Genomic DNA, 27,347 nt, shown 5'->3' on the forward strand with positions numbered 1-27,347 from the left:
TCCCCCTCTCCCCCCTCACGTCGGTCCACACCCGTCTGCGAGAGATGTGCTCGGATTGCTGATCAGATGGGTTTGCCTCCAGCAAACAATAGCTCACATCCCTGAGACATCAGCAACCACAATAAGCAAATACCCCAAAACGTACACACCAACCCGCAAGCACAAACACAGCTGCACACCTAAGAAGATGAAGAATATTGTGTTGTACATATCTGTTATTCACAAGGACAGTCGTATTTACCCCTTAGACAGGTGGTAAGATTCAAATTCAAATATATTTGCAGGCACTTTCAGCAAACATGCGATATATACACACAATCTGCACTACTCCACAAGTGCAAATATGCTAACAACCTGTTATTCTAGTGCAGGGAAGCCACTTAAACCTAGAAAGAACCTCTAACCAACCCATTAGAAAAAGCAAAGCTTTCTTACCAAAAAGTGCAGTGCCGGTTATGGCTGTCTGGAGGCAAATGCTTCCCAGTGCACTCTTAGTCGTGCCTGCTGCCAAAAGCAAGCCGGGAGAAGGAGGGGGATGGCTGGTACTCCATGCCAGGACTCCCCCGCCAAAGAGCAGAGCTGTTGCCACAGCAACACACTGGGCCCAATCTGAACGTCTCCCAGCATGCCTATGCTGTGGGTTTTGCCACCCTCGGTGTGTGAGTGACACAGACATATTACTGACTCTCTGCATCTGTGCTGCTATCTCATGGTTTCTTGCAATCAGTGGATCTGAAACTTGTGGACTGTAAAATATCACAACCTGACACTTTACAATAAGGTTTAATTAGTTAATCCATCAGGTATTATGAACTAACAATGAACTGCATTTTTTTCAGCATTTATTAATCTAAGTTAATATTCATGTGCATAAATATACTACTGTTCATTGTTTGTTCAACTTGAAATTATAAAAATGTTTTAGAATATGTAGAGATTAACGTTATTTAATATGAATTAATTACTTAATTAATGCAGTAAAAGTATTGTTTGTTATTGGTTAACAAGTTAAATCTTAAAGTGCTACCAAATAGCAGAATAGAATAGAATAGAATAGAATAGAATAGAATAGAATAGAATAGAATAGAATAGAATAGAATAGAATAGAATAAAAATTAAATAAACTGAATTGAATTGAAATTAAATTAAATGTATACACAACTATAATAAAAATGTATGATAAAATGATTAATGAAGTCATAATGAATTAACTAATTCAAACCTCCCTTAATAAGCCTAAGAGATTCAGGGTATAATTCAAGTCTATACTACAAATAATGCTATACAAGTTATGCACCAAAGTTTCATATCTTTATATCTTGAACGAACGAACGAACGAACAAATTGATTAATTAATTAATTAATGAACGAACAACATTTTTTTGCAGCATTTATTAATCTAGGTTAATATTCATTTGCATAAATATACTACTGTTTATTGTTGAATCATGTGTGTTCAACTTCAAATTATAAATGTTTTAGCATATGTAGAGATTCACATGAATTCATATTAATTAATTACTTAATTATTGCAGTAAAAGTATTGTTTGTTAATGGTTAACAAATGAAATCTTAATGGAAAGTGTTACCGATTCTGGTGAGCTAAGAGAATAGAAAAGAATAGAACTGAAATAAAAATAATGAATTTAATTGAAAATACATTTAATTTATACACACATAAAAGAAAAATGTATGATACAATTATTAATAAAGTCATAATGAATTAACTAATTCAAGATTCAATGTATAGTTCAAGTCTATACTACAAATAATGCTAGACAAGTTAAGCGCCAAAGTTTCATATCTTCAATATATGAATGAATGAATGAATGAAATGATGATGAAGGAAACATATGCCAACAAGTAGGCTTAAATAGAGCGATCTTTATGTTGTTCCGCCCATCCTGCGCACCATTCCAGGACAGCACACTTTTCAGTACAGCCCCTATAATTGAAGCCAGCAGCTGCCTCAGCAAGCAAGCTCTCTCGCTCTCTCTCTCTCTCTCTCTCTCTCTGCTTCTCAAGTGTCCCGTTCTTTATGCAAAGCAATGTCATATGTCGCGCTGTCAGTATCTCGGTCTAGCGCCTCTTGTGTGTCTGAAGGGCCCTTGTACGTGTTGGCCTTGCCAATGGCCCTTGGCTCAAAAATCTCACCCTCACAGAGTCACAGAGGCAGAGAAACTATTTTCAGGGAAGGTCTTTCTCTCCACAGAGACACATCATTAGACCCTCTCTTTAGAAGCGAGCAGTTCTGCTCACGTCGATAGCAAACTGAAATATGAAAACACAACCTGGATCATTAATTAAACACACAGACGCAAGCAAAAGAAACAAGTTGTTCTCTTGGCTCACAGTGATTTATAATGGCAAGTTTGTTAATGAGAAATGCATGAGGGATGTTAACTCACACCCTGGCTGAAGGATTGTTAGCATTAGAGATGGGAAGTCAATATCCATCACTCACTGTCAGGGGTTGGTGCGGTGATGCTTTCTGCACAGCTTTATGCTGTTTTAAGTATTTATGGAGGTGACAAGGGAACTGTGATGATTTATACAGAGGACAGAGATTACTGGAAAGCAAGGGGATTTCATAAACGCATAAAACTGCTAATAACATTTTGACACATTGCCTACCGTACACTTAATATCAGCGGCGACATATAGTAAACTTTACACGAAAAGAGCAGCATTTGGAAAAAGTGAATAGCCTATAGAATAAATGGATTCCTAACAAATATCAAGCTTAACTTGATCTTTTAAGATGAAAAAGCCTGATGTACTTTGAAAACAAACTGTAACTTTTAGAACAAAAATGACTCGTTCTGCAAGTTTTTGACATCACACAAACAAACACATAAAAATATGACTTCACATTTTAATGACGTTTATTTGATCACCAGAAACTCGTTTTTAAGGACAAAGTAGAACATTTATTGCTATGGGTCAGAGAGAGGGTGGATAATAGTCATGAAAACCTAAAAATAACAATATACAGTAATAAAATAAATACATAATGATTAATAAAAAATGCATGTGCAGTTTTAGGTGAGCTGTGCGACTGAGATGTGTGCAGATGTCAGAGCATTTCTCTCAGTGAGTGCAGAAGGGACACACTTAGAACGGCCTGTTATGCATCTGTCTCTTCATCTGTCCATCTAACTCTTCATCTACACATTTCCATATCAACATTTCTGCTGATGTGTCTGTTCTAGCCCTGACTGAACTCCCAGAATGCCTCTGCTCAACCCCTCCCACCCAGTATGCATTCTAACATCAGTGCAATCCATATGACAGAAAAATCATGAAGAAGATCTCTTCAATGTCGCAGTTGCTTCTCTCAGGCAGCAATGTGATTAAATGTGATTCCTCAAGAAACATTTTTCACATTTAAGTAACACAAATCAGATTTTTTAACATTACAGTAATGTGAAATTTGGGGTAAATTGTAATGGAAATAATGTCACAATGTAAATAAATCTTAAAGGTTAAAAAATAAGAATACTGTTCGTGCTAAATTCTATATACCATTCAAAAGTATAACTAATCTAACCTATATAAGGTTTACAAAGGTTGCTTTGGATAAAATGGATTACTAAAATGTGTTGACTGTTCTTTGATGAATACAATGTTCAAAAGAACAGAATTTATTTAAAACAGAACTCTTGTAGCATTATGAATATCTTTTATCAATGCAATGTGTGCTCGCTAATTAAAAGTATTCATTTCTTTAAAATAAAGTTTTGACTCTAAAAATGTAATGGTAATGTTTTGGTTTTTTTAACCGATTTTGGGGTTAAATAAGACACTTTTTGTGAGATTTTCCGTTAAATGCCTGTAATGGTGCATGTGTGTTCTTGTGCCTGTGCATGCATGTATACCCTTATAAAATACAGGAGTGCTGGTATTGTTTGTGTGCATGTAATAGGCAGTTATGATCCATCATTACCGGGGTAATTAACAGCACCACTCCCTCCCCCCGAGCAGGGTGAACAGCAGCAGCTTTCACTATTAGAGGGTTGCCATGGCAGCTGCTCCCTTGCAATTTACTCTGTCAGACCTTTGTTCAGCATCCCTGCAATCTTTCCTTTTACAATTTTTTTTTTTTTTTTTTTTTTGTGCTGACATGAGAATAGTACCACCTCATTTTACTCCTCATATACCCCTGAGGTCTCATAAATACCCAGACAGAAAAGCTCTGGCCAAGCCTCCTTCTTCAGAGATGTCTCTCTCTCTGGTCTCCAAAAACAAGATTAAACTGCTTTGGAGATACAAGCGCAAATGCACGACACACCATGACTTTAAAAATGGCAACACAGACTGTTATTAACCCTAGTCTGTCATTGCAATGGGAAAAACCAGACATAATTGGTCACTCTGACTCTTGGTTAATTATGTCATTCCTTTCACTTGCATTTATAGCTGTCATGCAGGATGTAACACAGAGAGCTTGTGTTATTTTTTATGAAATATTAAGATAAAGCGTCTGTGGGTAATATGTAGTTTGGCTGCTGAACTACTATCTATTATAACATTTCAGTCATTTTGAGCCTCCAGCGATAGGAACTTTGCAACCATCTTCCACCCTCACTCATGCAAAAATAATAATAATGGGACGCATTTTTGTTTTTACTTTTGCCCTCTTGACCTCTGGTTTTAGCCTCAGATGGCACACTCCATCTAATCCATGCATACTGCACAAAAAAATGTAAACCGCTGGCTCTTCAGTGTCACATGTAAAACCATTGTGTGTATATACTGTATGTGTGTATACAGTGCTATGCATATGTTTAGACACCCATGCTAAAGTTGACTAAAAAGAGGAATAAAAAATCATCTTTTGGAAATTGAAATGAATGCCTTAATTGAAAAAATTAGGAAAAATCCAACCTTTAAGGACACCAATTTTCTTTGTGAATGAATAATGTATCGTAAATAAATAAATGTTCTTCCTTAAAATACAGGGTGCATAAGTTTGGACACCCCTATGTTAAATTCCCATAGAGGCAGGCAGATTTTTATTTTTAAAGGCCAGTTACTTCATGGATCCAGGATACTATGCATCCTGATAAAGTTCCCTTGGCCTTTGGAATTAAAATAGCCCCACATCATCACATAGCCTTCACCATACCTAGAGATTGGCATGGTTTTATTTCAGTTAGCCTAATAGCTGGTTTGATTTGCATTGAGAGATGATCTTATGGAAAGTACTCCATGCCAATCTCTAGGTATGGTGAAGGCTATGTGATGATGTGGGGCTATTTTAATTCCAAAGGCCAAGGGAACTTTATCAGGATGCATAGTATCCTGGATCCATGAAGTAACTGGCCTTTAAAAATAAAAATCTGCCTGCCTCTATGGGAATTTAACATAGGGGTGTCCAAACTTATGCACCCTGTATTTTAAGGAAGAACATTTATTTATTTACGATACATTATTCATTCACAAAGAAAATTGGTGTCCTTAAAGGTTGGATTTTTCCTAATTTTTTTAATTAAGGCATTAAGTTCAATTTCCAAAAGATGATTTTTTATTCCTCTTTTTAGTCAACTTTAGCATGGGTGTCTAAACTTATGCATAGCACTGTATATGTGTTGCTATATATATTTATATATAAATATTGCAGGAAGGTTTCTTCAAGAGTCTTGGAGACGTTGCCACAGTTCTTCTGGATTTAGTCTGTCTCAGTTTTTTTCTGTTTCTTCATGTAATAACTGATGGACTCGATGGGGAGATCAAATCTGTCAAATTGTCAGACTCCTTGTGCATATAAATCTCACTGGATTATTACATTTAATGGCAAAATGAATGTTTGGAAATGTAAACCGATTTTTCATACTGACACACTACAACAAAAGATATATACTACTGGCTTAAAACCATATTTGGGGGGTGAAAATACTAACATGCCTAAGACTTTTGCACAGTAGTGTATTCTGTATATACACACACATACAATCTTACAGCCTCTTTCTGTCTAAGTGTGCAGTTCTTGGCCATAAAAAAAACTGCAATGAAGACCAGATGCTTTGCCACAATTCACAAGTCTGGCTAGCCAAGACTACTTGACCTCTACCGTATGACAATGTAAAAACTTGGAAAAGAAATCCTGAACGGCTTTCAGTTCATCTTTAGTGTAAAAAATCTTTAAAAAAAATCTCATGTGAAATGGCATCTATAATTATTGCATTATCTGGCTCTCACCAGCAGTCACAGCGTGTCCAGAGGTCAGGTCTCCGTTGAAGCCGTTCTCTTTGGCGTAGGAGGCGGCAGAACCAGCGTGGCCACTACCAGACTGGCAAGCCCTGTAGGAGGAAGAGAAGCCGTTCTCTCCATGCCCACCTGGGGAGGATGAGCCCTGTGCTCCCGGAGATGACCACTGGGGGCCGCTGTCCTCGGGCTGCCGACCGTCTGCCATCTGAATCAGAGGGGAGGGCTTCACTCCTTACTCCTGAAAGATCAGAAAATAAATTCTCAGCTTGATGTTAATACATTGATTGAACACCTCTGGGGCAGAATGCCAATCGATATTTAAAGTCATGCAATCAACATTCGCCATATACTTATGCAGCCAACAGAAAGTGTCAATGAACATTATATTCGGAAATATGAGCTTACTATTAACTAAATGCTGCATAATACTGTACATGCTTGTATATATAACAATGCATTGTGAATAACATATAAACAATATTTTAGTATATTGCTGTTACATGACCTCATCACATTGCCTAAACCTTCAAATCAGAGATTTTATTATTTAGCATATAGCATATATATTATACATAGTAAGTTTTTTTAAGAAATGAATACTTTTCTTCAGCAATGATGTATTAAATTGACGTTAAAGTGCACTTTTATAATGTAACAAAATGTTTTGATTATTTTTAAACTTTCTATTCATAGTAATTCATAATAATCTTTATTAAGCAGAACAACTGTTTTCAACATTGATAATAATAAGAAATGTTCTCTTTCATAGGTTCACTCGACGCTGCGTAGCGATGACGCAATCGGAACGCCCTCAGGGCGGTGGCGATTGTCTGAACCCATATAGAATCACGCCAATTCATTGACCTGATGGCGCGGGCGCCTCCTCAGCGGCGCTACATCACTCACCCTTTATATAGTGAACGCACCATCTGCTCCTCAGATTTTCTTCTTCAGAAGAAGTGATTCTTCTGGCCCGTGAACTAGTTCACTTTCTTCAGATTCTGTCTTGTGCTTCAGCGACCGCACTCTGTGGAACTTCGTTCTCCTCTCGGTGAAGCACTATGGATTTACGTCATTGCCAGCCTCCGTGCTCTCTCTTCATTGTAAGCGACGACCCGCACGGTAAGTGTGTGAAATGTCTTAGCACACCACATGCTCACGAGGCTATCTTTGGCGCTTCTAGCTGCAAGTCTTGTGAAGAATTTTAGACTAAAAACTCTCCGCGCTAGGCTTGCCTGCTTTGATAAAGATATCCAGTCCGTTCTCCCCCGCCGCGCTGCTGTTAATGACGAGCCCCACGCCCTTCATGAAGCAGAGGATCGGACGTCAAGCTCGAGGCGTTAGAAAGTGAGCAGGCCTGCTATTCCCTCTCTCACTCTCTCTTGCCCGGGCGTGCACGCTGCACCGATTCTCCGGTAGAGTTTCTTCACGACTATTTATGCCCCAATCCAGAGGCACGTGACGTCATCTCCTCTGCGGTCTTCACCGAGCTCGTGGATGTGTTAGCACGTGCTTCTGGTGCATTAAATGGCCGGACGAGCCTCGTGATTCTCAGTCCTCCAAGCTCGACAAACGTTTTCTGAGTGGTCAATCCTCTTCGCGACACTTTAGAAGAAAGCTGCCATTTTTCAGCGATCTTCACTGTGATATTTCTAGGCCCTGGAAGCTAGGCCCTTTCTCCACATGGCTGACTAACGCTGCGGCCGCTGACTTCACCAACCTGGTTGGTTCTGTGGAGCAGGGCTATACGTACATTCCAGTGGTTGAGGACACGTTGGCCACACGCCTTCGTCTGCTCCTTCCTGGAAGTCTCGCCCTCTTCTGCTAGGCAATCGCTAGCGACAGTGGCGTCTGGTCTTCCCGCTGATGTTCAGGAGACCATTGATAACGCTCGTGCGCCTTCTACTAGACGGCTGTATTTCTCTAAGTGGAAGGTTTTTCCTGGTGTCTTGGTGTTCAGTTCATGCAGTGGACACAGTCAGCTGCCCGGTCGGTTCAGTGCTGGAATTCCTGCAGGATAAGTTTGTGGCTGGAGTAGCTGCTACCACCTTGAGAGTTTATGTCGCGGCTTTCGCCTTCTATCGGGAGTCAGACGAGGTCCCCTTAGGTAGACACCATCTGGTCTCCTCATTTATGCATGGAGTTTAGACGCTTGAGGCCTGCACGTCCTATTAGTGTCCCCACCTGGGATTTATCAGTTGTTCTGGAGGGGCAATTAGCCTCCCTTTGAATCCTTGGAGACAGCTCCGGACCGGATTCTGACTTTCAAGGTGGCACTTTTGTTAGCGTTGGCCTCTCTCAAGCGCGTGGGGGATCTGCAGGCTCTTTCTGTGAGTGAGCCTTGTATGGAGTTTGCCCCAGGTCTTGTGAAGGTGTTTCTACGGCCTATACCTGGTTATGTCCCCAAAGTTTTGTCCACGTCATTCCGCTCTCAAGTGGTTATGCTTCACTCTTTCTGTCCCCCTCCTTTTTCCTCTGCTGAGGAGGAGAAGCATAATTTGCTTTGCCTTGTTCAGGCTTTAAAAGGCATACGTGGACTTCTGGCCAGTGGTGTAAGTCATCTCAGTTGTTTTTATGCTTTGGGGCTGGCCGCCGAGGGCTCGCCGCCTCTAAGCACAGGATCTCTCACTGGGTGAGAGACGCAATTTCCCTGGCTTATGAGGTGCGGAAGCTTCCTTCACCTTTGGGCGTTAAAGCTCACTCTACTAGGAGTATCGCGTCCTCCCAGGCTCTTTTCAAGGGAGTTCCTTTAGAGGATTTTTGTGTGGCGGCAGGTTGGTCCTCTCCGCACACTTTTATTAGGTTTTATAACTTGGATTTAGATGCGACCCCTGGTTCCCGGGTTCTTTCTGTATGAACTGGTCGCCTAGGTCCTAGTTGAGTCTGGTCTGGCAAAAAAAAAAAAAAAAAGTTATTGGAAAGTTCCTTGTTGGGCCAGATCTGGCAGCGCTTAGCTTGGCGTGTGTGGTATATCATTCCCATTGCGTCATCGCTACGCAGTGTCGAGTGAACCTATGAAAGAGAATGCCTCGGGTTACTCACGTAACCCATGTTCTCTGAATAGGGAACGAGACACTGCATTCGCTGGCAAACTCCTCTTGCTACCTAGGGGCTTCTTCTTCTTCATCGTTGGAAAATCTGAGGAGCAGATGGCGCATTCACTATATAAAGGGTGAGTGATGTAGCGCCGCTGAGGAGGCGCCCGCGCACTCAGGCCAATGAATTGGCGTGATTCTATATGGGTTCAGACAATCGGCACCGCCCTGAGGGCATTCCCATTGCATCATTGCTACGCAGCATCTCGTTCCCTATTCAGAGAACAAAGGTTACACAAGTAACCTGAGACGTTTCTTAAGCAGCAAATCAGCATAATGTTTTCTGAAGGATCATGTGACTGAAAACTTGAGTAAGGATGCTGTAAATTCAGCTTTACCATCACAGAAATAAATTACATTTTAAAATATAATAAAACAGAAAACTGTTATTTTAAATTGTAATAAAATTTCACAATATTACTGTTTTTGCTGTATTTTTGATTAAATAAATGCTGTCTTGGTGAGCATAAGAGTGAAAAAATCGTACTGATCCCAAACTTTTTAATGAAATTATTAACACCTGTACAATTATATCAATATTATAGCATATTTGTTAAATAAAACACAATAAATTAATATTGTTAAATATAATCAAAAATAAATAAATTATGAGATTATGAAAAAAACATACTATTACAGACTCCTATGCCCATTACATTAATTTATTTTTCCATGTTGGTATATTTTTTATGTTTAAACCATTTCTGAATAACCTGTCCCTGAACGACAAATGAAAACTGGTTGTCAAATGTTACACGTCAGTGTCTTTCTTTCTACATGGGCGATGGTTAAGCGGCAAACGGTACCAGACAACATTGGTAGATGCCAGATTTAATTTGTGCTACATCGAAAAGCACACAATCTGACAGCAGATTCTTTGAAAAAGGACAGCAGCATGTCAGTGTGAAGTGCACTTTCTTCACATCTCATCTGTCACAACATATATGAAAAATGAGAGTAAAGGACGGAAGAGCAGCCTGTTTTTTGATGATACACTTGACAGAACATGTGTTTCCACTGAATTGGGTAGGTAATAGCAAATGTCACCATCTCCTGTCGGCTATGTAAGTTACATGGGCAAAGAAGATGCAATGTATGTCAAAACAAGGGCATTTACCCTCCATAAATAAGAAAGAAGGAGAAAGAGAAGGCGAGAGAGGCCACACAGTGTGCCAGCAATTAAAGCTAAAGTTTTAGAGTGCAGTGGTAGCTTGTAAATCTTAATTTGAAGTGTCTGCTTGCGTCCGAACTCTGCCCTCTCTCTCGTCCTGTCACGTTTTGGTTTTGTCATTGTCATGTTTCTGTGTCTTGTCATGTGATTCCCTGTTTGTCATGTGATCCAGCCATGTGTCTTGTCATTGGTTAATTGTCTGATCATTGTTCACAGGTGTCCCTTGTCTTGTAATTAGTCTGTGTATTTAAGCCCTCATGTTTGCCATGTGTCTTGGTCAAGTATTGTTTCCTGTAATCACTGTTTGTATGTTCATGTTCATGTTCATGTTCATGTTCATGTTCATGTTCATGTTCATGTTCATGTTCATGTTCATGTTCATGTTCATGTTCATGTTCATGACAAGACAAGGGACACCTGTGAACAATGATCAGACAACTAACCACTGACAAGACACATGGCAGGATCACATGACAAACAGGGAATCACATGACAAGACACAGAAACATGACAATGACAATGACAAAACGAAAACGTGACATCCCCACTCCCTCTCTTTCTCGGTTCTGCCCTGAAGTGGATTTTCGGATGACTTTGGGCCACCAGAGATGTTCATGATATCTTAATTGCTCTGTGGGGTTGTTGAGCAGCACGAGGAGAGTCTGTCTGCGCTGCTAATGGAGGCTTTGATCAGCCATGATGACTCATTCCTTCTCTCTGACTGACAGTAACTCTTTGAGGGAGGATGCCCTCCTTCTCTCTCACTTCCTTCCAATCTCAATCCCTCTCTCTGTGTTACTGAGGGTCTTCATCAAGGCTTTTAGGATTATTGCAACTGGTTGATTATAGGAAAAGTTTCTGCCTGATTGCTCAAAGTAACTCCTCAGCAAACTCCTGTGATTCCTGGTGGAAGGAAACGGCTGTGTAATCCAAAATGAGGTATTATGTTACTTTAATTTAGTGATGTTGCTAAGGCAAGCATCACTTTGGACAAATCACCAAACCATAAGTATTGCATTTTGACCTTGTGCTACAGACATGAATTATCTTTTAAACGATGTGGTTTGAAGAAGAGGGGAGTGCTGTATATACGAAATCAGACGATTGCAATATTTGCCTGTTGGACCACTAAATGAGCAAAAAAACAAAAACAAAAAACAAAGACATACATTGAAAGAGGGACCCAAGTTATATGCAATGACAAAAATATGTCTAATAAAATATAAAATAAAATAATACATAAAATGTCAAATAAAATTAAAAAAATGATAAAAAAAAATAAAAAAAAATAAAAATAAAATAAATCTATTTTAAATTAAATGAATCTAGTTTGTGCATGCTCTGTATTTATTAAAGGTGCTGTGAATTTTGCTGTTTTCTGAACTTCCACCTTGTTCTTTTTGGCTATTTACAGAGCTCAGGGCTGTCACAGAGATAGTAGTTACATCACAGCACCTTATTTCAGAGATAGATAGTTAGAATAAGAAAGAGATTATGTGTTGTATTCAGTACACACAAAAATTGATTTTGCCAAGACACAGACAGACCCAGAAAAGAAAATTTGTTGACCCTGGAAATACCAAGTTCTGGCATTAAACTCTAGATGGTGCAGGCTGATAGATCCTCAATTTGGTAGCGATTACATCGTCATCTACATAGTTCAGATGATTGGTTGCTTTTGCATTACAAACCCTCCACCTTCCCCAGCTTCACCTGTATAGATCTGCAACAGAGGGTTATTTCATGTATGTTACATGTGCAGCAGCAGCATGTCTTACATGCTCACAGCAATGTCTGTGAATGTTTTTGCAATAGCAAGTCTCGGTACTTGCTCTGCAGCAGCGCCAGTTCCACCAAGACCAAATACATTTACTTTGCCATATCCATTACCATTACCATGCCAATCTCACCAAGAGTTGTCATGACAGAAAAACATTCCTGTTCAAAAATTTCCCTCCTAACCCTATCCCCACCCCTTAACCTAACCCTACCCATAACATATCCTTAAAATCAGAGGGAAATGATAAGTGAATAACACTGATGTAGAAGCACCTAACCCTGGCTGTAAGCCTAAACTTGACATAAACTGTAAACGTGTCCCTCAAACTGATTGGTTGATTGGAATGTAGATCCAGGAACATGTCTGTCTTGGCAAAATCACATTCACCTTTGCAGTCTAGAGACATTAAATCTCAAGATATGAAGCTTAATTTAACTTGTAAAACCAACTGCAATGGCCAAGGGCAGTCTCAAAAAGTCACTCAGCCATATCATCAATGTCATATATGCTGAATTTCTAATCAACGAACAGCAAGCCTTGGCTGCTGAAGGCCAGATACACTGAGATTACGGTCTGATAGCTTGTTGAATATCAGTGGTGCCGCAGTCATGACGGAACCCCGCTGAGATCTTGATTAACTGGGAAATCATGGGAAAGCATTAAACCTAGACTAAAAAATGCAATCTAATGCAGCACTCCCACTGGTACTCTACACCAAAAGAGTTTCAAATATGTGGAGATGAAAACTGTTTCACAAAGTTTGAAAAAGTTACAGAAAACTATGGAGAGAGACTCCTGAATGCTTGAAAACACACAGCATGTATAAGTGTGCCTGTAGCTCAAACTGTCAAGTATGGTGCTGGCTAAAATAATAGAGGACAGCAGGGTGGTCTCTTTTGACCTGAGACAGTAAGCAAATTAGCAACCACTTAGAACACCTTAGCAACCACACAGCAACACCCTGGCAACCAACCACAACATGCTTTGAGGAGATGACTTTGGCACAGGCCAGCTTCACTAAGAAAAATAAATATATAATATTTACAATAAAGCTCATTTAAGTAGCATTACTAAATGCATTAGGTCATTTATATAAAATGTTAAAAATACATTAGTATACAGTATATAGAAATAAACATTAATCAAGATTAATAAATCTCCAGAAGTATTGTGGATGGATGGATGGATGGATGGATGGATGGATGGATGGATGGATGGATGGATGGATGGATGGATGGATGGATGGATGGATGGATGGATGGATGGATGGATGGATGGATGGATGGATGGATGGATGGACGGACGGATGGATGAATGGATGGATAGTTTTGTGCCAGTATTATTAACGTGTGCCTTCCTTTGTCTTCACTTTCATTGGTAGCTACCACATTACATCACTGGTCATTTACATAAAGTTTGAACTTTTCTCAACCGCATGTTGGTCATGTCGTCTCAGATCACCAACTCTCACTGAAAATGACATTGGGCCACTTTGTCGCTGCAAATCACTGTATCTGTGAAAGTCTATCCAGAGTGGCAGAGATATACAAGGACATTCGCCACAGCTGAAGACCTCTGGCTCAGAGACTAGTTATTTATTGGGGACTGACGAGGACTCTCTTTTTATTTGGCAATGTTCAGATTTAGAGAAAGAACTTCCCATAAAATCATGTTGACTCATTGTCACTGTCTCGCTTTCTCTCTCACTTCACAGTCTGTGCATGATCAAGGTCACATTTGGACTTACTTTGTGCACTTACAAATACACAATTTTGCGCACTTACAAATACACAATTTTGCACTCAGTCTCACTGTAAAAAACAAGACATAAACTGATAACATTACAGTATCAGCATCAGAGTGAAATATTTATCTGAAAAACAGCACACTCTGGTGGACAGAAATGATAATAACACTAATTAAGCATGAGGGAATAGACCGCAGCGACAGCAGGTGTGGTATAGTACCAGGTCTGAGTGCCAGGCTTCTGATGATCTTGATCTAAAGGACATATGCTGGATACCGTGGAGTATACCAGACATGAGGCCAGCCCAAAAACCTGACCTACCACAGTGAAAGATGCAAGAGTACTTCACCCCAAACAAAAAGCCAAAGACTGTGTAAAGAGGAGCAAAAGGGTCACTTGTATAAAAATTAAAGGGTGAAATCGTTCAATGCAGCAAAACATTTACATTTATGCATTTAGCATATGTCTTTATCCAAAGCAACTTCCAAAAGCAATTCATCACAGAGCCAACAATATTCCCAGTAGCCTATACAATGCCAGGTTTAATAGAAAGCTAGAGTAGGAAACATACTAAATCAGAGGAAAAATGCAGAGAAACTGAGCTGGAAGAAAGGTGGTCCCGCCTTTAAGTTCAAGAGCCAATCGTCTTAGTCTTTTTGCTAAAAGCATTGTCAAATTGCTCATAGAGTGCTACAGGGTTGACATATATTTTGTAAAAACGTAATCGAAACCATGACATTTCACCTTGATTTTTAACTTTGAGCTCTTTTATTGTTACTCGTCTTTCACAGGGTTTGTACCCGAGCTCTCCGCGAGCTACTGAGCAAGCTTGATAAAACTGGTTAAGTGATGTAAAACTGAACATATGGAGCTGGTTAAGTGATGCAAACTCCAAAATACATTCGCTTACAAATCATGCACTATGGTAAAAAAAGTGTTTTGAGGTCATAACATAATTGTGCAAGAAGCTGCGTGAAAACATATTTTTTAATCTTGAAGGGGTCATCGGATGCAAAATTCGCTTTCATATAGTGTTTGCATATAAATGTGTCTTTGCAGTGTGTGGATAACCACCATTCAATGTAAAAAATCCATTCACTCCTTTTTTTTATCCTCAAAAAGCCTAAACACTCTCAATAATCAAGTCGTTTGGGTTTTTCTGAGCAATATGATGTCATATTTCTGATGATCCGCCCACAACCACTGACGGACTGTCCCGTATTAGCATATTTCCGCCCTCAGCCATTGGTATACTGTCTGCCAAGGCAGCACTTTACCTGTCTTGTGTCGACACGCCCCACGGAAGAGAGGGGTGGGGTGAGCAGTTGCTCATTATCATTTAAAGAAACATGCACCGAAACAGGTTGCTGTGAACAGAGCTGTTTTTGAGGAGGTAAAAAGGGTGTTGTTTTACCCCTTTAATAAGTCTTTATTAATCCATTATCTGCCCTGTAATCATAAATGTGTGTGAAATCGATTAAAAGTGCTTGCTGTTTTACTGCCTATAGTGTTCATTTCTTTTAGAAACTGCAGTGATACGTATTAGTACGTATTTTGCGTTTTGCAAAAATGTTGCCACAGGAACGTTTTTCCAATGAGCCTGTGTTGCGGTGAATTTAGGCTTCAAAATTCATAAAAGTTGTTAATTTGTAAAGATTGTAATGATCAACAAAACATGTACACATCTAATCCAAAAGTCAATGGAAAAATCCTATTGGGTTTTTATCGATGGAACCAGGATGATGCTAACTTAAGGGTTAACCTACAAAATTGGCAAGACCGACCTCAAATAATTTTGTTTCTAGCCTGATTTCAGCTTTAGAAGCTAAATGTATCATGCTTTAGTCTGACTTTATTGGCAAATATGTAATTTTTTTGACTGCGCTAAAGCATAACAATTTTTGCATTTATTTTTGCAGATATCTAGGAAGCATGCTAAGTTCACAAACGTGTTTCACAGAAAAACAATGCAACAACCAGTTATTCTACTTTGAAATGTGCATTTCATGTTGACCTAAAAAGCCTCTGCATCCATCTAAAAAGCTCTATGACCAGAGGCATATTAAAACACTGATAAATCAACTCATCAACGTACAGTGTAAGGCGTGTCCTCAAACTGGCAACCCGTGTAAGCGCTGAGTCCAATATTTTGAATTTGGACTGCAGTACTAATTTCAGCCGCTAGCTGTCAACATTACATACTGCACCTTTAATAAAAAAGTAAGCTAATCTTAACATAACTAAACTCATACATCTTTTCTGATTTCACAATTCAGATCAAAACAAAGCCATATGTCTCATTTGTTTATTCTCCACAAATCTATTATCCGTAAAATCTGAGCTGGGATTGAGAAAAGAACATCATAAGCATCTGTTTATGACTTTCTGCTTATTCCAATTTACTCTCAGCTGCTGTGGCACTGCAGGGGCTCTTCCTGCACACGGGCGGATGCTGATGAAATGGACATCCATGAGAGGACAGAGTGCATAAAGGGCCAGAGAACACTCCTCATTCTTGGCCTGCCGGGCTAATGCATGAAAGAGAACTCCTGCAGAAACTGGGTTGATCATCACACATCCCTCAGTGCGGGCTCTGTGGTGCATTCTGGGAAATCAGCACCACAGGAAGCCAACCTGCCTCCTGGTCCCCAGCATAGAGATTAAGTCAAGAACAGGGCAAGCTGTTACCCTGTCCTCAGATGACCCCCAAACCAAATGTTCCTTCTAAAATAAGAACAAAAAGAACTGACAGGATATCAAAAACACATCCACATCCACAGTTTTAACATCCACTTTCTTTAAAAGCACTTCTTGCTTTTCAGTATGAACCTAGACCAGTCAACAACTGCTTTTTAGATATTTTGTGCAAATTAAACAAACTGACAAGAATCTATGGGATCAAATTTGACTCTTGGGCAAATTTCAGAAATTGAGCAAAAAGACACTGTTTTACAAATATTTAGACAATGAAAGTTCTTAAAAAAAGAGCTTGTGTAAATCTTGTTCGATCCTCAAACTGTCAGTAAAACTGATAACTCCGCCCCCTCTATCGTGACTGAATGAACTGAAGTTCCGCAGCAGCCGCACAGCAGACAGCAGCTGAACGAAGTGTTGCAAATCTTGTTGTTTGAATAAGTACTAAACACTATGTCTATAAAGGCTCATATTTTATTTATTTGATGTCTGACTGAGACATGGGACCTGAGAGAGAGGTTTAGCATTTGCCATCTAGTCATAACCAATACATAGCCTACACTTAAATAACCTGTGCATAGAGTAGCATTTCATCTTTTATAAAATGAGATTTTGGCCAAATGTATTTTACAACAGGAAAAACTGAGCGCCCACATAGCTACAACAAACTAGTTCATAACCTGTTGATGAAAATGTAATGTGATGCCGCCGGCGCCGTTTTAATGTCGGACAAAATGCACATTTGCACTCATTCGCTGGTCAAAAACCTGCATTTGAGTTAGACTTTTGTAAAATGTAAACAATATATTGATAAGTAATACAACAACATAGCCTATAATTTGTTTTTACCATCGGAAAATCATAAGCACCGGTGCGCCCCCGCGTTGTTTCGTACTGGAACTTACACAAAGCAACTGAGTGATCCTCGTCACATATATTTCTCTTGGATTTATGATTGCTGATACACTTAATGTATTAACATTTAATCATGTTATGGTAATAATATTAAATTATGGTTAATTCAAGGCTGTTAATATGCATGTATTCGCTATCTAGCTACTTTTTTAATCTATAGTATTCTATACTCTCCGCTCGTCTTCACATGTATAAATGTAGTAAAAAATGTTTTTTTTTAGGGCTTTAGGGTTTTAGCCCTTTAGCACTAGAAGTCCCAGAGATTTGTAACCCTCCTTTAGCCAAGTGGATGCTAACTGGCTAGTCTTTTGGCTATCATTAGCATCAATTCATGTGTAAATGTGGTCATTACCTGAGCAATCTGCAGGGGGGTTGGGGGGTGTGTGTGAATGGTTGCTGGTGGCTTGTTTGTATGTGTGGGGGAGGGAGGGCTGTTAAAAGCAGAGAACTTGATTGACCATGTCTCACATTGGCATGTAAGGTCTTGCCCAGGTGTAAACAGGTATGAATTAGCACATCTAATTGCATGCAGCTTGCTCTCAAATGAGAGGTAATTCCTTTTGTGCTGAGGTGGATAAAATCTCACTGCACATAGCCTACTACTTCAGTGCCCTCAAGAATTCTGTGGTGTACGAACCTCCTCTCCAAGAAAAGAAAATGCAGAGAAGACTCACCACTCGGCAGGCCTTGGAAATTATCCTGAGTGAAGTAAACCCTTGTGACTCAGATGGAGAAGACATAGAACTACAGCCGGATTCAGACTCAGAGCTGTCTGATCTGTCTTCAGGTTAAGTTTCATTTCATATTATTTCCTATTTCATTTCAAACCAGTAAGTGGAAAACACCAAAAAAGCAGAGTGGAGTGACATAAATATTTACTCTGCCTTTTTTGTATTGTCCACTTTTTTGTTTGTACTACTTAGCAGACATTCACTGCCATCTGAAGTGCAAAACATTATTAGTTGTTTCTTTGCTTTAGTTGTATCTTTTTATTTAGGAAGATATTTCAGACATTATTTCGATACAGAGAAGGAGATACTGGAATTATTATTAGTATCTATGCATGCATTTGTGATATCATTTGACTTTTCCATTGCTCACAATTTGAATTTGTTCACACTGCAGATGAGGAGACTGCTCCTCAACCAAAAAAGAGAGCCCGTTTGGGGACTGACCTGACAGAGACAGAGAAAGATGGCACAGTGTGGCGTGAAGAACAGGTGGGGATGCGTCTCCCTTTCACCCCAATCAAAGCGTACGCTGCAGATGGAGAGCCAACGGCTAAGGCCAGGAAAAGTATCTCGAGTCGCCTTCAGAGCTTCCTGTGTTTCATCACTCTTGACATGCTTCATAGCATTCAAGAATGGACTATTCAACATGCACAGGAAACGGAGCATGTTCATTGGTTCATGGCCCTCCCTGAACTAATGGCATTTATTGCAATTGTCATCTTGCGGGGGCTTACCAAGGTTCCATCACTACGTGACTGCTGGTCAGCAAACCTGGGAAACCCACATATCATTGGAACAATGCCGCGAAACCGCTTCCAAGACATCATGCGACACCTACGCTTTGATGACAGGTCCACCCGGAGGGATCGAGCAAAGACTGATAAGTTTGCTGCAATTTCCAGTGTGTGGGGATCATTTGTCACCAATTGCATCACGTCCTACAACCCTGGTCTACATATCAACGTTGATGAATAGCTTTTCCCATCAAAGACTCGCTGCTGTTTCCTGCAGTATATTGCAACTAAACCTGACAAGTTTGGGATCAAGTTTTGGGTGGCTTGCGACCTAAAATCCAAGTACATTTGTAATGTCCTCCCATATCTTGGCAAGGACCCTAGTCGTCCCAGTGGAGAGAGACTGTCTGAAAATGTAGTGATGAGGCTGATGGAACCATTCCTAGACAAGGGCAGAAATGTTACCACGGACAATTTCTTCACATCGCTGTCACTTGCGCATAAACTTCTTAGCCGGAAAACCACCATCCTCGGCACAGTCAACAAGATTCGCCGGGAAATCCCTCAATCCGCTATACACACAGATCGCAATGAATTCACCACTCAGGTATGTTGCAGGTCTTTTGTGGTTCTATGTTTGTGTTTCTAATTTTTAGAATCAACACCGCCAAGTGTGTCATTGTGTGTAAAAGTGCTATGAAAATAACAATTTATCTTATTTATTAGGTGTTTTCAACCACTGCTGCTACGCTGACGGCATATGCGCCCAAACGGAAGAAGGCCGTCTACATTCTTAGCAGCATGCACAGCGTGATTCAGACTGATAATACCACCAAAAGGAAGCCAAACACTGTCACCCTTTACAACACCACAAAGTGCGGCGTGGATGTGATGGACCAGATGGTGCGGGAGTACACTGTCCGCACAGGGACACGGCGCTGGCCAGTTGCCGTGTTCTATAACATGATTGACATGGCAGCACTGAATGCACATGTGCTGTATCAAGCATGCACCGGAAGGCAGGAAAGACGGGTGGACTTCCTGGTGGAGCTTGCAAGAGAGTTGGCTAACTCTCATATGTGTGCGAAGAAGGCAAGAAAAGAACAATTGCTTCGGACACAACCCTCCACACCTAGCCCTGGAAAAAGAGCCATGTGTCAAGTCAAACACCAATGCAAGAACAATCATGCCACTGTGCGATGTGTTCACTGCTACAGATACACATGTGGTAAATGCAGACGGGAGATACCATGGCAGTGCCAGGATTGTGAGTGATTGCTGGAATGTACTCACTCACTTTTTAATAATATTTGTAAATATGTGTACAAATGGTTGGTTTCTATTTTATTTTGTACTGTTTTTATCAATAAATCTCAGCAACAAAGGAAAAAAAACATGTGTGTTGATTTCTCCCTAAGATGGCAAAGTGAAACACAAGTTTCCTTGAAGTGGCTCAGCATGGCCCCACATTATTTACATAACAAAAGCAACCGTTCACAGGTGATTAAGGATATTAGCCTAAAGCCTTCCAGCCCATCGGCTGTCCTGCGGGTTTTATAGGTAGAAAAGCCAAATGGCTGCTCTCTGGGACTTCTAGTGTTAGGGCTAAAGAAGCCCTGAAACCCTGTATATCTATATTATAATTATGGTTGTTATTAAAAGTGAATAAATTTCACACAAAAAAAGCTTTTGATACTATTATTTTGTGTTATTGAATTTGTCATGAAGATCTGACCATTTCTTCCTTTTATGTATAGGCTTGCTAAATAATCGTAATATTAAAAAAAAAAAAGGGGGAGGGAGGTGCCCTTTTTCAGTTTCAACACATGCCCCTCAAAAGGTCTGTGTCTGTCCCTGCACCCGCTGATGTAGTTGTCAGAGTAAATAAAGAGAAGACAAACTTGTAGATGATAATCTGCCTGTAGCTGGTGCTATGCCAAAACTAAACCCAATGCCCCCCATGCATTCCCAGCTGTAATTGGTGGACGAAGTGTGGCGCTTAGGAGCACGCTCTAATTGGCTGAGAGAGGATGGCAGTCAGACGAGCCATTTCTTTCAACCCAGATGGAAGTGACAGCTCTGACCTTCTTTTTCCCAGAAAGGGAAGCAGGAAAAAAATCTCAAACTCTCCCTGGGTGAACTAGAGCCAGTTGGCAGACATCGAAGCCCCTGGCACTCGCACGTCCCTGAGCAGATAGTGTGATATGTGCACCCTATCCAAACCCTGCAACCTTTAGGGGTGTCTGTGAAGCTGTGAAGTCAAAGCCCCAAACTGTTTTGGTTGGGATTTTGATCATGCTGTCAGAACTCCCCACTGGGTATGGCATTAAATTGCCCAAGAAGAAGAAGAACATTTGCATTGACATTCAAAGACTTCAACTTTTCTATTCTGAAAGTTCAAAATAACTCAAAATAAACCCAAATTTGAATAGGCACACCACGGCGGCTGGGATTAATCCTTGGAATGTGGCATGTGCTGACAGTAAACAGTATTTGAATAAACGAAAAAGGAAATTGCGTCTGGATGAACATTAATTCCAAACCCACATGACAGTAGAAATCCTCACTTAAACCCTTGTTTAAACCCTTTTGTACATCATTTCAAAGCACTTCAAGCACATAACAAATACACAAGCAAAAACTCAGTAGAATTCAAATGGAGATAAAATCCATATGGAAATGCATGTAATACATTCACCAATTCCTACACTCTTAAAAATAAAGGTTTTATCTATGGTTCCATGAAGAACCTATAACATCCACGGAACCTTTTCATTGCACAAAAGATACTTTATAATACAAAAAGTTTCTTCAGATTATTCATTATGTTCTTCACACTAAGAAAAAATCTTTAAAATTATTTTAATAACTGTTCACTGAAAGGTTCTTTGGAAGAAAGAAAAAAGGTTTTGCAGAGGAAACAAAGTCATACATGTTCGGAACGACATGATAGTAAATAAATTATTATAAAATTTTCATTTTTGAGGGAAGTGACCCTTTAAGGTACAAGTATGTACCATTTAGTAGTAGATAAGGCACACAAGGAAGGTACCATTGGAGGGTTTTGTTCCAGTGCAGTACTGTTATACCTTAAGTGTCACACTTTTTTCCGGAAAGTGCATATCACCAATTCAAAAAGTCAAACTGTCAGTCAGATTACATGCATCGCTAATTATGCATGAGTTTTTTGCCAAATTCCAGCTCACGTGTTTAAAAACACTCAGCTTGCCAAGACAAGCACTGGAGAACTTCTACACACTGAAAGTAATATACATAAGAGTATGCTGGCAGTTGTTGTTAACTGCAGGTTAAATAGGTACTATCCTTCATTCCTTCCCCCACTCTTCCTCTCTCCGTACGGAGACCTGGCTCACTCCACTGCAGCCCCATTGCAGAGCTCTCGGCTCACGCATACACACATGCCAGAAGGAAGATAGAACTGCAACTGGACTATGTTAGATGTGGACTGAGAACTGTCTTTGTTACTGTACAGTGCTGCAAAACGAGGACACAGATGCAGGTGTTTTATGGGCCGTTTTTACTTGCTACAGAAAGAGGTTAGCATAAACCTGTAGCTTTGATTTAGATAAAGAGTCAGCCTGTCAGCCAAAGAGGAGTGGACATCATCTTCTATTGAAACACAGCTGAAGTACCATTTCCTCTTGAATTATTCATTTAAGACTGTCTCAGTATCTGTGAGAAATTCAAGCTACCAAGCTGGGCATTCAGTATCCTGTCAAACATTTCTCATGTTCGTACACTATGTTGAGAGGGTTTGTCAGTCTTTTAGGACCAGGGTTTTTGAAAGATTCGGGCATATGGTCTATATATTTTCTGATTGAGACTTGCTACATCTCTTGTAAGTTGCCCTAATTAAACAAACAAACAAATAAATAAATAAAAGTAAAAATGAAATTAAATATTACAAGAAATGCAGCATCATTAAAAAAAATTTGGGGCTGGATTTTTTACAGTAAAAATAATATTATTGTGAAATATTATTTCAAATTAATTAAAATGTTATTTATTCCTGTGATGGCAAAGCTGAATTTTCAGCATCATTACTCCAGTCTTCAGTGTCACATGATCCTCCAGAAGTCATTCTAATATGCTGCTTTAGGGCTCAAGAAACATTTCTTATTATTATCAATGTTGAAAACAGTTGTGCTGCTTAATAATTTTTGTGGAAACCATTATATTTTCTCTCAGGATTATTTGATAAATGGAAAGTTCAAAAGAACAGCATTTATTTTAAATAGAAAACGTTTGTAACATTATAAATATCTATACTGTCACTTTTGATCAATTTAATGCATCCTTGCTGAAAAACGTATTAATTCTTTAAAAAAAATAAAAAACCTTACTGATCCCAAACTTTTAAACGGTAGTGTTAACTGAGGCTAAACTAAAAATACATAAATAAATAAAATTAACTATGATCAGAATCCAGAATGAACAATCCCAGTCAACATAATCAATCAAAGTTTTCAATCAAACACACATTTCATTGTGCATGTTATTCTAAAGAATTTCTTTTTTTATATATATATATACAAACTCCACCTCTTAAACATCTTTTCATGTTAGCTAGCATCATCTAGGCTGTGCAGGTGAGATTTTTGGCATTGTTTTATAGTACTGTTGTAACCCTTTCCAAAAATCTAGCCAATAAGTAACACACTAATTTAATGCTGGTTAATGATAATACTGTAGGTTGCATAAATAATAGCAAATAGTCAAGTTCAAAAAGACCACTGAGATGCATTAAGATCAAAAAGTTCTCAAGTAAACTTTTAGCTTCCACATTTCACTCAAAAAGTGTGCGGTGATCATAGATTATATTTGTCCAGAATTATCAGATTCTTAGAAGATGTTTAGGGGATATTTAATATTATATAATATTCCGACTTTAGATATTTCCATTAGAAATTCTGCACATTCCTTTGGGATTTTTTGACAAGCAACAGTAACATCACTCATCTTGTTAACTTGCATAAGACTCATCACAAGAGAATGACAAGTGTCTATCTACGTCTCATTATTTTGTTTTCCCTCTGGCTTTCCTCTAATTTTTAAATTATTATTGTTTGCTGCGGGAGCTCGAGTAGTTTAAAAATTCACAGTGGGACTATTGGAATCTGCGATACGAATGATACTGCTGCAGCATCTTACACATGCAATTAAAGCCTTCAGGCTAGATTACACATCTGCTGTGAAACCTGTTAAAAACAAGCTTGCATAAGTGTGGTCGTGACACCATTCACTGCTCTGCACTTCCTACAGGCTTAATATGGATGCTAGTGCGGCGGTGAGGGTTATACGCTAGCGAAAATGGAGAAAGGGAGAAAGAGTTATTAAATTGTGTTGTGTATAGATGCCAAATTAGTTTCAAATTTTCATTCACAAAGTGCAATACAATCGCTTGAATATCATTTAATGAGTGACTCAGTGTTGACTCATAAAAAGAAACTGTTGGGTTAATCCAAAAAATTACAAGATTAGCCTCTTGCTAATCTTTTTTTATTGCCGAAGATTGGTCACATGCATTTTGTAAATGAGCATGCACGTTTATTAACACGTAAACACTCAGACACGTATGTGCAAATATCTATAAAACCAACAGCTGCACGTGTTCCAGTAAAAAAAAAAAAAGAAAAATCTCTTTCACACGTCTCTGTGTGGGCGTCCGCACATGGGAACATCGACCCGCCAAGCCACTTCCTACCTATCAACATGAACATGTAAACATTCATTAGATTGGAAGAGCCTTAGAGTTTTTCCGGCTCTCAGAGGGCCCGATGTGCATTCAATAGCAAAGAGAGGAAGGCTAATGAAAAGCCCTTCTGCTGCAGCTTCGTATGAAAACAGAAGCAGAGAGAAAAGCAAAGCACTGCTTATTAACTGTCTTTTGTTTTGGTATTTTGCGGGTGTGCGTCACGCTCATCAGCAGCTTGAAGGGCTCTCTGCCTCCCGCTCAACCCACTCACAGATCCTGTGTACTGGAAACATTCCCTCCACCTCTATCTGCAACTGTAACTATTATACCACTGTATTACAATTCAGGGCTACAAGGTTCTTGGATGTGGATCTTGGGCAGTTTTGAATAGCCAGACATTCGATAAGCATAGTCTACTCTACACTGCAGAAGCTCACTTAAAGGAATATTTCAGGTTCAATACAATCAACAGCATTCTTGATACAATGTTGATTACTGCAAAAAAATAATTTCAACTCGTTGTAAGTGAATGAGGTACATTTTTGGAGGATTTAAATACAGAAATGTGAAGCTTGTTATTTTTATACAAGCACTGCTTCAGTTGAAATGTGTGTAATACTTGAGCTGTAAAGTTGTTATTGTCATTTCTACAGTTGTTTTAAAGTTTAAAGGTTATGTGGTCATGGCAATGAAGAAACTGGATATGATTTTATCAGGAAAAAGTCAATTACATGCATATTCTTTACATCTTGTGGCTATACTGTTATTGTTAACTAAAACTATTACAATTTACAATTGAAATAGAGATGAAATAAAATAAAGATATTTGAATATTAGATGAAAAACTTCAAAATAATTTGAAAATAATTTAAAGCTAAATAGAAATATTTCAAAAAAAAATATTTATATCTAAAAGCACGTAACAAAATTACTAAAACAAACTAAAATAAAAGCTCAAAATATTGATAAATACTATAATAGTACATAAATAATAGTAAAATAACACTGAAACATTAACATTTACGAATTGTCCCAATTCACTTCCATTGTAAGTGCTTTAGTGTAACCCAGAATGTTGCTCTTTTTTTTAAGAAAAAGAGGGACAATATACATTTTTGTTCTACTCGACCTTATGCAATAAGGACTATCAATTTATCTTGTACTAAACCCATAATATTCCTTTAAGGCTGCTTCACACTGACCCAACAAACAAAAATATCATTTTCTTAGCGCAGTGTGAATTAGACTTCAGACTGGACAGGATAAAGCTGTCTGGCCAACATGTAAATCTATCAATCACATATGAAATCAGATATAAGACTGTATCAGCATGGGAACTTGTAAACATGACTCTGTTTCCCAGCGGACTGATAAAATGCACCCTGACTCTGAGACTAGGGCACTGTCCCAAATAGCCCATCTGAAATAGACTTGTGGTCTTGTGACCTTCCCTAAAACATGTTTGTGAGATCCAAAAGACTGTAGGATATCCCATTTGCCACTGTATTATTCAGAAGTGTCCTCACAAACACCCCCTTTAGGCCACACTGGAGCAAACTTCACCACAGACTACTATCACCTATGTGGGATCATGTCACCAAAATGTGGAATTTTGTTACTGAGGCCGGCATTTTGGACAGGGTCCAACTGCTATATACGTACATTAAGTAAGAAAATAATTAGTGTGTCTGAAATCACAAGCAATCAAAAATGTAAAATTGACCCACAATGCCTAAAAGGGAAGGAGTTCTCTTTTATAATTTTATATATTGCATAGAATATATATTTATACTGCATAGAAAATAGCTGCCCGGGACTGTTGCCAAAATGGCCGTCGAGTGGACTAACTTGGCTTAAAGGAATAGGTCACTTTAAAATGAAAATTCTTTCATCATTTACTCACCCTCAAGTTGTTTCAAATCTGTATGATTCTTTTTTTCCCCCTTTCTTCAAAATATCTTCCTTTGTGTTCAGCAGAAGAAAGACATTTTTATATGTATGAAAGTTTTTTTATATATGTATAAAAGATCAGAGGTGCTGCATAAGACATGTCACTGCAATGCGTGCGGAGTCGTAATAAGGTCTGCTGTGTTGGTCGTGAGAGAGATGTGCTGCAGGGATTGGCTGGTACCTGTCTAGGTGGTGGTACTCCAGTGATGATTGGTGGCGTACTTAGGAGGAGGCTTCAGGGCCTGGAAGAGTCTCTCAGTGTGATAAACACCTGCAAACAGATCATGAGGAAACACAGTTAGCTGCAAAACATATACATATATTAAGTGAATGTTTTAAGGCTGTTACTGATAAAGAAAATATCTGTATAAATTTGGGAGGAAGAACACATGGGAGTATGTGTTGCTAACACACAGAATGAGCTCATTAGTTCTTTAATGAGATCACATTAAAGCAATAGGCAATCAGCGTACAATTGTCTACGACACACACACACACCTGGACACACCAAAGAGACAGAGCTTCACTACAGCACACACATTTAGTGCTGAATGGCACACCTATAGACTGCAAAACCCTTAATTTTCTCACTTTGCAAACACAG

At 39.1% G+C, this 27,347-nt stretch overlaps 1 protein-coding gene across 1 annotated transcript in view; it reads right to left on the reverse strand.

Annotated features, from left to right (window-relative positions):
• map2 (microtubule-associated protein 2) overlaps positions 1-27,347 on the reverse strand; it is a 123,895-nt gene that overhangs the window by 49,139 nt on the left and 47,409 nt on the right. Inside the window, exons 3-4 of the mRNA XM_079882009.1 lie at positions 26,925-27,014; positions 6,202-6,448 (exon numbers count right to left, since the gene is read on the reverse strand). Coding sequence (XP_079738135.1) covers positions 6,202-6,415 — 214 coding nt within the window. The 5' untranslated portion in view covers positions 6,416-6,448; positions 26,925-27,014. The remainder of the gene's footprint in view (positions 1-6,201; positions 6,449-26,924; positions 27,015-27,347) is intronic.

The sequence above is a fragment of the Squalius cephalus genome (assembly GCF_949319135.1).
Source record: "Squalius cephalus genome assembly, chromosome: 9".
Classification (NCBI taxonomy): domain Eukaryota; kingdom Metazoa; phylum Chordata; class Actinopteri; order Cypriniformes; family Leuciscidae; genus Squalius; species Squalius cephalus.